This window comes from Salmo trutta, chromosome 34 (genome assembly GCF_901001165.1).
Source record: "Salmo trutta chromosome 34, fSalTru1.1, whole genome shotgun sequence".
Classification (NCBI taxonomy): domain Eukaryota; kingdom Metazoa; phylum Chordata; class Actinopteri; order Salmoniformes; family Salmonidae; genus Salmo; species Salmo trutta.
In genome coordinates, this window is record NC_042990.1 from 29,010,072 (window position 1) to 29,025,301 (window position 15,230).

General features: G+C 43.9%; 1 protein-coding gene across 2 annotated transcripts in view; it reads left to right on the top strand.

Annotated features, from left to right (window-relative positions):
• The first annotated feature begins 2,259 nt into the window (after positions 1–2,259).
• Positions 2,260–15,230, top strand: part of igf2bp3 (insulin-like growth factor 2 mRNA binding protein 3) — a 38,157-nt gene continuing 25,186 nt past the window's right edge. Inside the window, exons 1-4 of one of the 2 annotated variants that reach the window (XM_029732497.1) lie at positions 2,260–3,021; positions 3,989–4,049; positions 10,407–10,455; positions 15,056–15,107. In XM_029732497.1, the coding sequence (XP_029588357.1) occupies positions 2,847–3,021; positions 3,989–4,049; positions 10,407–10,455; positions 15,056–15,107 (337 nt within the window). In that variant the 5' untranslated portion in view covers positions 2,260–2,846. The remainder of the gene's footprint in view (positions 3,022–3,988; positions 4,050–10,406; positions 10,456–15,055; positions 15,108–15,230) is intronic. The other variant, XM_029732498.1, reaches the window with a different exon arrangement.

Genomic DNA, 15,230 nt, shown 5'->3' on the forward strand with positions numbered 1-15,230 from the left:
GCTCGAGCCAGCGAGAGTAGTGGGGAGCGAGAGTGAGCTCTCTGATTGGTCAGTCTTTCCAACCAATAGGAGCGCACTCTATGTTTGGCCAGCATAGAGTATGTCAATTTAAAGTGCTGCCAGTGCCAACGCAGAGGGCCTACCGTTGTAGGCTTTGGCAATTCCCAGTTTACTTATTTTTGCCTAACATGAACATGTCCATGAAACTCAATTGTTCTTATGTTGTCTAGAAACGAGTAAGTAACTTTTCCTGCAGTTATACATTTGAAGAAGGTATTTTAGCAGTATGCCATGACGTGTTGCCAATGCCTACACACGATTTAAAAGTTGAATAAACTATATGCATGCACAAATGGTATAGATACTGACTAAATTATGGGCTATCCTGCTCTGGTATGTGTGTGTAAGACCCTATTCAACAGTGGCCATCCATGCGTTTCGAATTAAATTGAATGGATTACACTTTCATTCTATTATTAATCCATCCACATTTCTTCATACCTTTTTTATTTTCACCATAAAAGGAATGCTTTTGATGAATGTAAACACTAATTGAATCTAGAACACAAATGGAGAATAAACTTGTTTCAGAACGTTTTTAGGAAGGAAGGAAGAGAAGTCTATCCATTGTAGCGCCATTCAGAGCAACGAGGCGCACAGGCAGTGGTCGCACATTGTAGGCTTGTGTGTAACATGGATCACTTCGATTCAATTCACTTTACTAAATAACTGTTGTATTGCTACTTTTGTTGGCGCCTTTGAACTCTCCGGGGACCAATGAAGTAAGAAATTAGCAATGGAAGTATGGCTATCAGAATGGATAAGGGGCTGAGATCATCCCTAGGCTATGCTAAATGTAGCATACTAATTTAATAAAACTCATTGGGAATGAGTCCATGTTTGAACTTGTGTTGTGAATTTCATCTACCCGAAACTACAATAATTTTACACAATACATATTGACAAGTTTAATTGTCTGAAGACATGTGCTAAGCCCAGCCAGGCTGCATTTGAATGAAACTTGCTTGCTTGTTACATTTGTCGCCAGTTCGGTAGGGTCTGTATGAAAAGACCCCTCCCTCTCTGTACGTAGCCTATATCAGAGAGGAAGAGGCGAAGCGAGAGGATTTACTCCTCCTAAAATCTGTCCACATGAGATAAGTCCCTTTTTTGTTTGGAGGTCTATGAGAGTGAGAGTGTCGAATTACGTAAAGCTTATTTGATCAAATTGAAGTTTCGTAATGTTTAGTCTGTTAAAAATGTACTGATATAAGTGGACGCACGTGGCATTCTGTCAACTTTAAGAAAAACAACTTAGTTGTGCCTTTTGTTCACACCTGTATATGCCCTCTTATTGGCTAGAATGGTCCCACTTGATCTCGCCTACTTTCAATTATTGAGCACATGTATTTCCATTGTTAGAGCGGTCACTCTACTATCTTGTCAACATATAATAGGTAATCGTTGCCTATATACCCACGCCATAAATGTAATATCAGGTTCACCATTATGCAGTTATAGCAGAGACGGAAGAGGGAAGATGAAGCGAGACACCCACTCGCTGTTTTTTTCTGGTTCAATGAAAGTCAATTAACTAAGTAGACCAGACCCAGCTGCTATTGCATTGGTGTCCATGGGAGACACCCGGTCAAGTAGACTGGAACGGACCGTTTCTTTTCTATGGTAAAAAGCTTGAGTGAACTATCTTCATTTATTCACCATCTTGGTAGTAGCAAGCTCAATATATTTCTGGTTCTTCTCCAGATAAGTGTTTTAGAAAACAAGCAATCTTGCCCCAGACACCTTATTCCCCTCTCTGCCATTTCGTGTGGACATGGACAGAACTGGCATGTCACTGTATTGTAGAGCAGTGAACCACTTCAATCTACGTAGAGAAGATGGATGCCGTCATGTGGATGGTAGGAAACGTGTCATCCCATGTTGACCGGGCCATGGGCCTAGTAGTGGTGGACGCATTCTAGACTTTCATTGATTCAATCCAATGTGTTTCACATGCATACATTGTAACAACATCGTACGATATAATTTATGAATGGCACCTCCCCCAAGATACTTGTTCCATACAGTAGGCCTACACCCACCGCAGGCTCACATGCGTGCGCGCAAGCCCCCGCAACACTGCTGTCCCCCTGCTATGGGCGTGCGTGAGCCCACTGCCGTTTTACTATTTCGACCAGCGACCAATGGGAAGCCAGGGTTTGCAGAGAAAGGCACACAAATGTGATTCTAGTAAAAGATCCACTGGGTTCTCACGGAATCCCTTAACGCACGTAGCTCGCCAGGTTTTCCCCCAACACCAATCCACTCTTACCCTCTCCATGGTCCCCACCCCGGATTCCCGTGACATTTTTCCAATACAACACTTAATTGAGCAACTGAGATTCTTCACGTGCGTGGTTGATTTGTAGTTTGAACACGTGGCTCATTCAAATTAGCCGGAATATCCGTTTTTTTTCTTACGTCTTCTCTTTCTTGGTTTTATTCAGAGGCGGGTGCGAACCTTAACGTGTGACATTCTCTAGGCCAAGGGGTTTTGATGAAGACAAAAAAGTAGTTTCTTCCTTTTCACCCAGCCCGCCATCGTTTTGGAGAGAAGGAATAAATAATTAAGAATATTTTTTTTGTGCGCAATAGAGGGGCGAGGAAGCGCAAACACGGACGAGGTAGCCCGTCAAAAATATCTGTGGCTCGAACGACCGGGGGAAGCACGCCACCGCCACTCCGTTTAGTAGTAAGGCGATTTTGGCGACTCCAAACACTGCACACCCGAGATATTAAATAACGGTTAACCTTCTGCGTAAAGGTTGTCCATTTCAGCGCAGAACATGAATAAGCTGTACATTGGAAACGTGAGTGAAGAGGCGAGTGCGGAGGACTTGGAAACTATATTTGAGCAGTGGAAGATTCCGCACAGTGGTCCGTTTCTCGTCAAAACTGGTTATGCGTTCGTGGATTGCCCCGATGAAAAGATTGCAATGAAGGCCATCGACATTCTTTCAGGTGAGACATTTTAAAAAGGCGTTCGAGCGGTGCGTAAAGGGTGCTTTAATTGTGGAAATTGCTACGGGTTTACTTTAACCTCTTTAGATGGATGCATGGAGCCCAATTGGACGGGGGTGTATCCGGGCTGGTCTTGCCTCTCACTTGGCACCTGACACCGTATAAGGAAAGTCCATGTCTTTGATTAATTCAGAGTGTTACCACTAATTTACTCTAGTACAAAAACGGTGAAGAAAGTTGTTTCAGAACGAACAAACGAAGGAAGAGAACGCCTATCCATTGTAGCGCCATTCAGAGCAATGGGGCGCACAGGCAGTGGCCGCTCAATGTAGGCTTGTGTGTAACATGGATCACTTAGATTAAATTAACTAATTATAACTGTTGTATTGCTACTTTTGTTGCCGCCTTTGAACTTGCACATTCTCCGATGACCAACCAAGTAACAAAGTTGCAATTGGAAGTATGGCTTAACTTGTTAAATTGTAGCACACAACACAGTGCATTTGCTTCTACTGACACACCAGGTGGCTTCATTGTGTATTGGTAAAATGTAGGCCAACGAAATGTAAGACCATTGCCAAACTACGTTATATGTAACATTTAGAAACTACAACTGTACGAAATGTGAGAGGAAAATGTGGTATTCTGCAGGCCACAATCTATAAATAAATCTAACATTTTACGAAATGTTATCGTATTTAGCTCAGGTGTCGTGGACTTGTCACAGTTACCATATTTAACCTTTTAAAATTGGCATTCACGTTGGCTGATGTTAACTTAGTGAACATTTGTACATTTTATGGTCATACAATTGTGCCACTGAGTTTCATTTTAAATACATTTTGTGCAAGGACTTTTTGGACAAAAATCTAGGCTAGTTGAGGCCTACTTTTGGCTGCTTGTGAGAACAGTTGGAGAGCAATTAAATAATTGTGAACTAAAATTGCTTTTATTCTCCTCACTATAGGTAAAGTTGACCTACATGGAAAACTCCTAGAGGTGGAGCACTCTGTCCCTAAACGTCAAAGGTAAATTCTGATTATAATCTCCGAAATGTCCAAATTGTTAATTTATGCTGCTGCTGTCCTCCAAATGGTACATATTTCCATGACCCGTTTATGGAAACTTAACGTTATTTGATTGAAGTCGTCTGATTGTGTCTTGTGATTGTGTAGTCAGTGGGTTTGGAGCGTCAGCAGGAAGTGAAGGGGCGGAATGTCTGTTCTTTTGTGGAAAAAGCAGAAATTAATAGGCTGAGTGTGTAGGGGTTGAGTTATAAGGGCATGAGGGATGTCACCTCATCACGCCTATGGCAACCTAAAATGATGCCACTTAAATTATATTTTACACACCATACCCATCTGTGGAAGAGGTTAGGCTGTTTAGTGCAAATCTCCAGTGTTGTAGGGCTATTTATGCAGCAATGGTCTACTGGGCCTCCTTAGGTGTGGATGTGTGTGTGCTGAGGGGTAGGCTCTCTGAAGTCGTCCATTTGAGAAGGATCTGCCCGTCATTCTCTCTGCCTGCCCCACACTTCCGCCCTCCTTCGCTCGTATATTGAGGTTGTGCACGAGATGGACTCCCAAATGCGATAGGAATGGGCGGTTTGGGTCCTAGTCACGGGAAAAAACCCGGTCTGATAAAAAAACGTGTAGCTCCATGTACACAGTCAAACGGATTATACTGTGCTGATTTACGTGGAAGCGGGACAAGAAATGCAACAATTCGGCATGGCGTGGAGGATTTCCGCCACCTTACACATTTTGGCCATTTATTAAACTTCTTGGATTTTAATTGCAATCATTTGAAATTAGTAATTAAATTAGTAATGATTTGGAGGAAGAGGATTTGGCGCCAAATTGCACTTTAATGAGTTATAAATGAATATGCTTTTTAATGAGTTAGTGGGCTATATGCAGTGCATAATGGCTACTGCTAGGTTGGTATGGAATTAGAATGAAGCATGTGATAACCACGTTTCAAAATGAATAATGGAAGTAAAGTTTGACTGAATTGATTTTTATAATTGCCAATATGACCATTTAGGCCTGCTAAATCAATTCATCGGTTTTATTGACGTTCTGCACAAAATGGCTGAACATATTGGACATTCTATAATTTATTATAGTGGACATATTTATTTGCATGGTTTGAAATGACCATGCATTGAATTGTTGAGGTTAGGCCTATTGATGTTCGACAAGGGCCTTCACTTGAATGCCTTTAGCATGCTCGTTATTGGCATGGAATCATCATGAAGGTATTTTAAAAATGTCAAATCACTCTGGTCAATTTGCTGACCTTTCTCCTCCCAAAGTGGTACTAGTTGTTTTTTGCTAAATTATTAGTATTTGGCATGTGTAGGTTTACACACAGGCGATTTTTAGTAGTAGGTCTTACATTTCACTACAAGTCTCCACCTACAAAAAACGGTGAGTGGGGAGGACATAAAGGTGATGTCCCCCTATTGCAACAGGAAAGGTTATAGGCGCAACTGGGAACAGTATCCTGCCCATTACACACACTGGGGTGTCCACTGGGGCCCATTACACACACTGGGGTGTCCACTGGGGCCCGTCTTTGCATTCCAGCCTGCTGAATATCAGCTGGAGGCTCGGCCATCACCACGACTTAACCTTTGAACTGGCGGGGGAAGTGTGAGCAGGGAGGCAGAGGCTCCCAGAGTCCTCCACAGGGTTCCAGGGTGGGAGGAGAGAGTGTGGGGGTGGGGTGCAGATGGTGGGAGAGGACTAGGCTTTGGTGCAAGTGTGCCATTCGCGTTATAGTCCTACTTCTGCATTCATCTTTGGCCTACATATTGTAAAAACTGTAGCTTGATCATGAGGAGTTGAAAAGGGAGTAATTATTGTCGGGCCTGCGACATGTAGGGTATAGGTATATTTTGGCTATTTGTAATTGGCGCACTAATTGCTTTTATTTACTGAATCTTCATGTTTAAGTCTTAGCTGCACTAGTGAGTGTTTGTAGGACACCCATAGACCTCTGATTTTTAAAGCTATAGTCATATTGAGTTCATTGGAAATAAACTCCCCCATCTGTATAAAATATGGTTTGAGAGGTGGTCCAAGTGTGCCAATCGGTGTAATTTTGTATGTAAGCACTCTAAAGGGGTGTGTGTAGCGGTCAAAGTTTGTGCTTGAACTCTGGTGTGTGTGGGGGATGGGGCGGCAATCGGGCAGGTCGAGGGCCGAGTAGTAAGCTGCTGTAAGTGTGCTTGATGCATCAGGGTTATTACATTTGAACTCAGTCTGGCTTTTGAAGATGGTTCAACTTGAACCTAGTTTACTATTAGTCTTGGGACCTTTTGTTGTATATTTTTTTACACCAGACAAAAAAAATCTGTTACTTGCACAATCTTTTTTACACGTTCTAAAATTGCGATATTCTCCTCACCAAACGGGGAGGGGGTAGGTCAAGAAATCCTAAACATTGTCATTTAAACTAAAAATATACCCATTGTGCTTTTCCTTTAACAGCCCAAAAAACTCGTAGTTGTAAAAGCAAAGCTTGCTTCCGTGGCCATTCTAACCCATAACTGTGGCTTTGTGAAGAGAACTACCTCCCAGCTCTTATTAAAGAATTTGGGGTCAGGGGGTCATTGTGGGGCCTGACCTGTAAAGAAGGGATTTTGGATGGAAGCACGGGGTTGCCTGAAATTCTCAATGTGGCCCCCCATCTAGCTTGCAGTACTAGATGTCTCAACTCGCTCATTCTTATCACGGAGTGAGAAACACTGATAGTGTGGACTTATTTTGCTAGAGAACCATTGGATAGCATGCTGTAGGGAGATTAAGCTGTTAGCTTTTTTACGTGTGTAAGACTTCACAGATTTATATTAAATGTTTTGAGTGAACCAATTTTGTGTATTTTTAGCTATCAAACTACATTTGAGCAATTTTTGCTGCAAAATGGACTCTGCTATGTGAGGGTCTATAAGAGTGCAGCGGAAAGTGAGTAGTTTTGAGTTGAGTCATTCAGAACTGCTGCATACAGAATAGTCAATGTGTGTGGATGGATGGGTGTTGAACACAGACCTGGGAGTGTGTGTGCTGACATGGATGGGTTTTTAGTCTGGATGTCAGTGTTTCTGTTGAGTATTGAATGATGATAAGATGGGTTCTGGGGGGGGTGACGTGGATGAGCATGGATGTGGTGCAGTCTCATGTTGCTCGACATGGGATTCCTCCTATGGGCGTTACACACACACACTCTACGGTGGTGCAGAGGCCCGTAGATCTCAGCTGGGATGTGATCATTCGGAAGGGGACGGAGCCGTTGAATGTGTAGAATGTTAGTTGAATTTAAAAGTAAATAAGGAACCTTGGCCTCTGTCACATGACAAGCCAACCCAGCCCTCATGGTCCCCTCCCTTATCCCCTCCCCCTACATATTTCTGTCAGTGGACTTTGTGTCCATGGCAACGGGAGCCCCACCCCCACAGGGCAGAGAGGGCCCTTGTTACCCTTCCCTGTAAACAGGGCTACTTCCCCTACAACCCCCCCCCCCCCCCACCCCCCTTTCCTTAATCTAAGGCGGGGACTGGGGAATGCACCCCACCCCCTCTCCTCCCTCTTCTCTTCCCCATACCCTGGCTTACTTCCTCCATGTGTGGAGCTATAGGTTAATCCGTCTGGAAGTGCTTGGTGCATTTGCACATTTTGCACAGTGTTCCCGCTGCATTGCAGAGCGAAACACACAGGGAGAAAGGGGGCCGGATCAGCCAGGAATGGCACAGTAGACCGGAAAGAGCTGGAATTCCTCTCGGAAGCTCTTTGGGATTGTTTTTTTTATTTTATTCACCATTTTAGAATGTATTAATATTTTTATGGTCCAAATAAATTAATACAATTAATTTGAGGCCGGGATGTCGTGACCATGTTGAAAGGTCCTCCAGATCGAGTGTAGGTGTTATAGAATGTGTAAATGTCATTGAACTTTCCCCTACTATGTGTTTTCACTGCAGCCTAGTGCTGCATGCATGGAAGCTCTCCCACCTAACCTGCAGATGTGTTTGTTGAGGTATCAGACAGTTTTTAAAATGTGCTCCAATGTTAACGTGCTTTCTCTCTGGGTCATGTGTGCGTTGCTGGTCTTGGTGTGAGCTGGGCCGTGTCTGCGTGTGGGTGGTGGGCTGAGAAAATGATTTAAGGATGCTCTCTGGGACCTGAGACCAACCAGCCTGTTCAAAACGCAGACACTTGTCTCACTGATTGGCCTTTCCTAATTTGGGAAAAAGTCTGTCTTCCTCCATGACCCGGAAACAGATAAGTGGTCGAGGAGAGTGCCTACTAACGAATTGACAAACAGAAGATGGTCCTCCCATCTATAGCCTCCTTTAGGCTAGAAAGCAGAAGTGTATCTTACCTGAGTCCTTCATGGCAGAGTTTTATCTGCTACACCCTCTTTTTAATCAGATGTTTACTCGAAGGAGAAAAGCAATGAAACTTTAAAAACAATACGCTACTATCCTTTTATCTATAAAATGTCTTGCATATCTAGCAAATTCTTTTTTATCACTTTATACATTTATTTTGGGATTCCACCCTGTAAACGTCCTTTGCCTGGTGAGGTGTGATTTGGAGGAGTAATTTCGCACAAGTGCATTTTTGTCCACTTTCCCTCTCCTCAACAGGCCAGAGGACGCAGAAGTTTAGTGACTCTAATGGAGGAAAAAGGCCATTGACTTGCACAGCTTAAATGGCTGCCAGTTAATAATTTTCAACTCTTGAAGTTGAAGAGTTAAATTTGAATGTAAATTCATTGTATTTCGAATGTATAGTCTATTTAACAGGAAGGTTGATGGGCCACAATGCTTTAGTCATGACCCCAAAAACACAACGTTCCCACTTCAACAGAAGTCTTGGTCAGGTGACCACAAGTAAAAAGGTTTCTAACATTTCCTGTTAAATCATCCCACATCTTCATTTCCTGGTCAAAGTGATGCTTTTACCTCCTGACTGATCCTAGTGGAAGGGGTTAGTTGTGTTTTGTGGTGTAGATTATCTCTTGCGTAGATGTTTGTGGGAGAAGTTTCCGGTAAGGGTTAGGTTTATGTTCGGAGTGCGTTTTGGTATACGCTGTGTGTGTGTATAGGGGTCATAGTTTGCACTGGAACTCCCAGCTGCATGTACAGTGTGTGTGTGTGTGTGTGTAAATAGGCAGTGGACTTTGGAGCAGCCTGGCCACTTTTCCCACATTGATATAATCTCCCAGGTCTAAACCAACACCTTAATGGAACATGTCACAAGTACACCAAATTAGTCTTGAAGTGTGTATGTCCACAGACTAGTTACAGTGTGTTACGATTCAACCAAGTCCAACCAAGCATCTGAATGAGCTCTTAAAATATCTGGGTCCTTGGTATTCACAATGTTTCATTGTGGAACCGAAAGTTTTGAAAATGTGAAAACAATTGGCTGTATGGAGTTTGAATCCCATGGCATTCTGGGTGCCAAGCCTTTGACCAGACTGATCCCTGGAGAAGGGACACCAAATTAGAACGGATTCATTTTGGTCCGTGCGTGTGCTCCTCTTTTCCATCAGCCCGTCAAAAGTTAAACTCGTCTGATCTTTTTGTGCGTGGATGAAAATTGTATGGATATGGACCGTCAATGTATGACTCCCATTGAGAAGGTATAGGAAATACGGAAACAATCAACAGGCCAGTTTGGCTGCGCCCTTAACCAGAGTTCTACAGTGCAGTAATTGGTAGCAGAGAGTCTGTGCTGCTGTTGCCTGCGACGTCAGCGCTCCTTCCACTCTGAATCCCCGTCATCTGTTCTCTCTGCTAAGATACCACTAGTGGAGGTTCCCTCTTCCCTGGGCATGGCATCCCTCCCTTTTCTGCACTCCCTCGCTCACTCTTACTTTATGCTCTCCTCTGCCTTTCACCTTTTCCCTCTTCTCGCTCTTCTCGCTCTCGGTCCTTCTATCTCCTTTCCTTTCTGTTCCTCGCTCTTCCCCCCCTCCCTTTTCTCACCCCCTTCCTGTCTCTTCCTTTACCTTCCTCCCTACCTCTCCTTGCCATGCGCTCCCTCTGTCCCAATCCGTCTCATATATTTTAATTTTCAAACAAGATCATACCATTTTCTCCACATCGAGCCACCCGTCCAACAATGCAACTGCTTCCCTCCCTTGTATTCTCCTTCCATCCCTCCCTCTGGTGCACACCTGCTGGTTTTGGGAGTGGTATTAAACATTAGTCATGCCCACAGCTTGTATACCTCTCCTCTCAGAGCACAGGGTGATGGAAGGAGGCACCTACTAGCCTGCTGGCTTTTTACAATGTGACACCTTGTCCTTTAGCCCAACCAACTGATGCTAACTGTCTTGCTTCATCTCCCTCTTTCTCTCCCTTCATGTAGGAGCTGTAAGCTGCAGATCAGGAACATCCCGCCTCATATGCAGTGGGAGGTAAGTGTTAATTGGTCCGTTGGTAAAGCTTTGGCTGTCTCACTATACTGGGTCCTGTTCAATAGGAACAAACGTTAAAAAATGCTTTGAACACGAAGTACAAGTAAGCCTTTTTACTGGGTGTAAACAAGTCCACTGAACAGGTTCTTTGCCATCTTTGTGTCCTTTTTTTAGTTTTGTATCCACAAGTTAGTTCTTAAAAACAGAGGCTGATATTGCAGGTCTCCGTTTTCTCCTGGCTGTCTCATGGTACTTTACAGTTAGGGTTCGCCCCAAATGGCCCTTTTATAGTGCACTACTTTTGAACAGGTTCCATAGGGTGCCATTTAGGACACATAATTATACTGAACAAAAATATAATCGTAACATGTAAAGTGTTGGTTTCATGAGTTGAATAAAAGATCCCAGAAATGTTCCATACGCACAAAGCTTATTTCTCTCAAATTTTGTGAGAAATCCCTGTTAGGGAGCATTTCTCCTTTGCCAAGATAATCTATTCACCTGACAGGTGTGGCATATCAAGAAACTATTTAAACAGCATGATCATTACACAGGTGCACCTTGTGCTGGGGACAATAGAAGGCCACTCTAAAATGTGCAGTTTTGTCACAACACAATGCCACAGATGTCTGACGGGGGACCAGTACGGAGAAAAGATGTATGAAATGTATGCATTCACTACTGTAAGTCGCTCTGGATAAGAACGTCTGCTAAATGACTAAAATGTAAATGTAAGTTTTGAGGGAGCGTGCAATTGACATGCTGACTGCAGGAATGTCCAACAGAGCTGTTAATGGAATTGAATGTTCATTGCTCTGCCATAAGCCGCCGCCAACATCATTTTAGAGAATTTGGCAGTACGTCCTGCTGGCTTCACAACCACAGACCACGTGTAACCACGCCAGCCCAGGACCTCCACATCTGGCTTCACCTGCGGGATCGTCTGCTTGGCTGGGCCTGGCTCCCCAGTGGGTAGGCCTATGCCCAGTCATGTGAAATGCATAGATTAGGGCCTAACTAATTTATTTCAATTGACTGCTTTTCCTTACATGAACTAACTCAGTAAAATCTTCGAAGTTGTTGCATTTAGCAGTCGATTTTTAAGGGGACTATTTCGGTCAGAACAACTCATTAAGGGAGTGAGCGAGTACCAGCATAAAGCAAACAGGACAGGCTTTAAAGCTGAAATCTGTTTCATTGCTAGAGACTTGTTTGTTGTCATGCCGTGTATGTATGTAATCAATGGAGCTGTGATAGTCGGTGTTACTCCAGAGGATTGCCTTTTAGGCCAGTGACCTACTAGGGAACTGCAGCCCATGACATACCTGATAATGACAGGAGAAACGTCCATACAGATGCTGTGCTGCCCTTTATATGCCATCTTCTTTTGAAAGGGACATGAATAGCCATGCTAGACATGTACAGTGACTAGCAAGCATGTACAGCATTCACAAATCAACAGATAAAATGTTCATGACTAAAATGCTTGAATATCCCAAAAGTATTGTTGGGAGACTATTATAAAAGCACTGTCAGTGAACATAAACTCATTGTTTTAACACATAGGATTGATTATGATTTTCATGGACTCTTTCACATGGGTACACTAGACAGGGTAGAGGAACGGGGGGCAGGGGATGTTTGAGGGGGAATGCAAAGTAGATGGAAGTCTGCAACATTAAAGGGCACTTGCAACAACAAAAGGAATGTACTCTGCCGGACATGGGAACTATACAGATTTGGCGTACTTGTATTACATGGACACCACTTACACCCCATTCATTTTCAATATGTCGATTGGATAATATAAGATGACCTGCAATAGTGCCATTTAGAATGGGATTTATACTAGCGTTCAATTGTCTTGTTTGGAGAGCACACAAAAAATCTGACAAGCCGGCACATTCGTAGTGAGTCATATCAGTTATTGACCTCTTAATCCTTGATCCTTTCTGCTTGCAATCTAAATAAGAGAAAGTGAAAGGAAAAGGGGGATACCTAGTCAGTTGTACAACTGAAATGTCTTCCGCATTTAACCCAACCCCTCTATGGAGTGGGTCTGTGTCACAGGCAAAATCTACTTTAGCAAAGGGCTGTTTCATGTCTCAATTTGACCAATTGGAATACAGATAGAATAGCCTTTGTCCATCTAACTTTCAAAACTCAGTGTATAGGCTAAAGTATGACTGGTTTCACCCTTTTGAGTGTTCTGTTCTAAATTGACAACCTTTTGTGGTTGGTAGCATGTTGGCTAGCCGATGGCTTTTGGACCAGAGGGGTTTATGGTGCAGGTTAGCTTTTTCTGTCATGAATCTTGTTCTGGAGGGAGCTCTGTATATAGTGGTCACTAGCTGAGACAGCCACAAAGTCAATCAGATTTTAACCTCACTGCTAACCCAAATGCTAACCTAACCTTTAAATTAAGACCAAAAAGCTAATTGTAGTTCACACATTTTTACAATCTAGCCAATTTTGACTTCGCAGCTGGCCTTTCTAAGGGGAAATTGCTCCGTTCTGCCTCCAGGACAAGAATCATGACAATGAACGTCAACCTGCGGTTGTGGTAGGGTTGGAGTGGAGGGGGGACACCGAACAAAGTCTTTGATATAAGGGAGACGACATATCTTATTAGGGAGATAACGTGTGCCTCAGCACAAAGCCATGCAGGCAGAGAACAATGGTAGCATGTTTGCTAGGCTAGCTCTAGCTTGCTTTGGGTGGGTGGGCCTGCTCTGTTTCGCCTACATGTGCCTCAGACACACTCACAGAATGTGTAGCATTACTCCTGTTTCGCCCCTCCCCCCAATCCAACCACCGCTTCCTGCAGGAATGCACTCCACCCTTTCCTGAATGGCCTGGATTCTCATTGGCTGGACCCTGGAGATGGACAGACGTGGCAGCCAGTGAGCATGGAGGTGCTACTCCCCACTGGGAATGTTGTATCAGTGCTGGGAACAGCCAATGGAAGGACTTTGAGATGGCTCGGGGGTGGGTGGGAAGGGGATATGTGGGTTGGGAGAAAAGGAGGACCAAGAGGGAAGCTGATTGGTTAGAAAGGGGGGTTGAGCTCTTGTGGGTGTGGCTTCCAGTAAGCCTGGGCATGATTGGATGTCCTCAGCCTGTACGCTGCGTTGGGATGCCTCGCCCTCTCGTTCCCTCCCTCACGACTGCACTTGGAAGAGGAGAACATTTTATCTCGTAGAATTCAAATCCTGTGCTTGCCAGATTTGGGCAGGTTGCCAGATTGGTTTGGCTCTGACATTGATTTTGGCCCTCTAATAAAAAGCAAATCAATTCCCCCCCAAACTTTCTCTATGGACTCACAAGTGAATAAAGAGCAGTTGTTCAGCTTGATAATGTGGGGAAATCAAACTTCATGAACACAATTTAGGATGTTCTTTCTCCTGTTTTGAGAATGTAATTGAATGGTGTGATTCACCAAAGTAGGAAGACCTTGCATCTGAGGAAGTAGTGCTGTTCTAGGATCAGGTACCTCCTGCCCATGTAATCGTATTCATTGTGATCTAAAGGTTACACTGATCCTAAATCAGCACTCCTAGATGCTTGACGCATACGGCCCCAGGTCTCTGGTTGATGAGTGTTATTGATGGGCCAGTTAGTTGAATCACAGGTCCAATGACACCAGGCGTTGAACAGTTTAGTTGCAAAGTTTGGTAACAGAATGACACCAACTGCCATTCTGTTAACCAACTTTGCATCTGCACTCTAAGTAAATGTTTTTGTAAAATGCTCTGTGGAATTTGTTAAAGGTTGGTTGGTTGTATGGTTTGTTTACCTTTGCAATCGTTTTTGTTTGACACTCTTTATTCTCTGCATCAGTCTGTTAGTGTGAAATTGCCCTTAACTGTAAGTTGCTTTAGGTCCATCATGAACATTTTAAGAGGGTTTAACCAATGTGCTCTTTATTGGGATGTGGTGTGTTGGAGTGAAATTGTCCCTAGACACCGATATTGGATCACTTTGTTATTTCCCCTACTAATGGTTAAGATTAGGATTGGGGAAGGGGAATCGGATCCTAGATCTGTACCTATGGAAAAGTTCACCCCAGGGCATGTTGGTCAACACCCAGCAGGTGATCACTAACGGTGGTAATTCAACATGTAGAAGTTAACTGAAATTGACGGCCGAGGTTCTGGTCGGAGGTGATAGGACGGCCGTCCATCGCTTTGCTGTTTCCTGGCCACTTGTACATCAAGTTGCCTCACGCTACAGAAACGGGAGAGAGGCTCCTGCCCTATTGGCTGTTCTGGCTCGGACAAGAGCGACAGGTAGCCTGGCGTTTACAGCGTTGTCAGTAAGTGAAAGGTCGCTGGATCAAATACCCCCAGCCAACAAGGTGAAAAGTCTGTGCACTTGAGCAAGGCACATACCCTAATTTGCTCCTTGGGCGCCGTACTACTTTGGCTGACACTGTAAAACAACACATTTCACTGCACCTATCCGGTGTATGTGACTATCTTTTATTTACTTACTGAACTGTACTCACCAGAAAGCCAGTTTGGGCCTCCATGATGGTGTGAAAGACACTAACAAAACTCTGCTCTGGTTCTAATCACTGTTTCCTGTGGTTCTGGATCAGGTTCTGGATGGCATGTTGGCCCAATATGGCACAGTGGAGAACTGCGAGCAAGGTACGAGCACATGTAAATGTGCACACAACATGTACGTGCTTACGCACACACATACACACACACTCCTTAGCATGTCTGTTTGTCTTCTCTCTGCGGTGTGTGTGTGAGCATGTGACTAGTAGG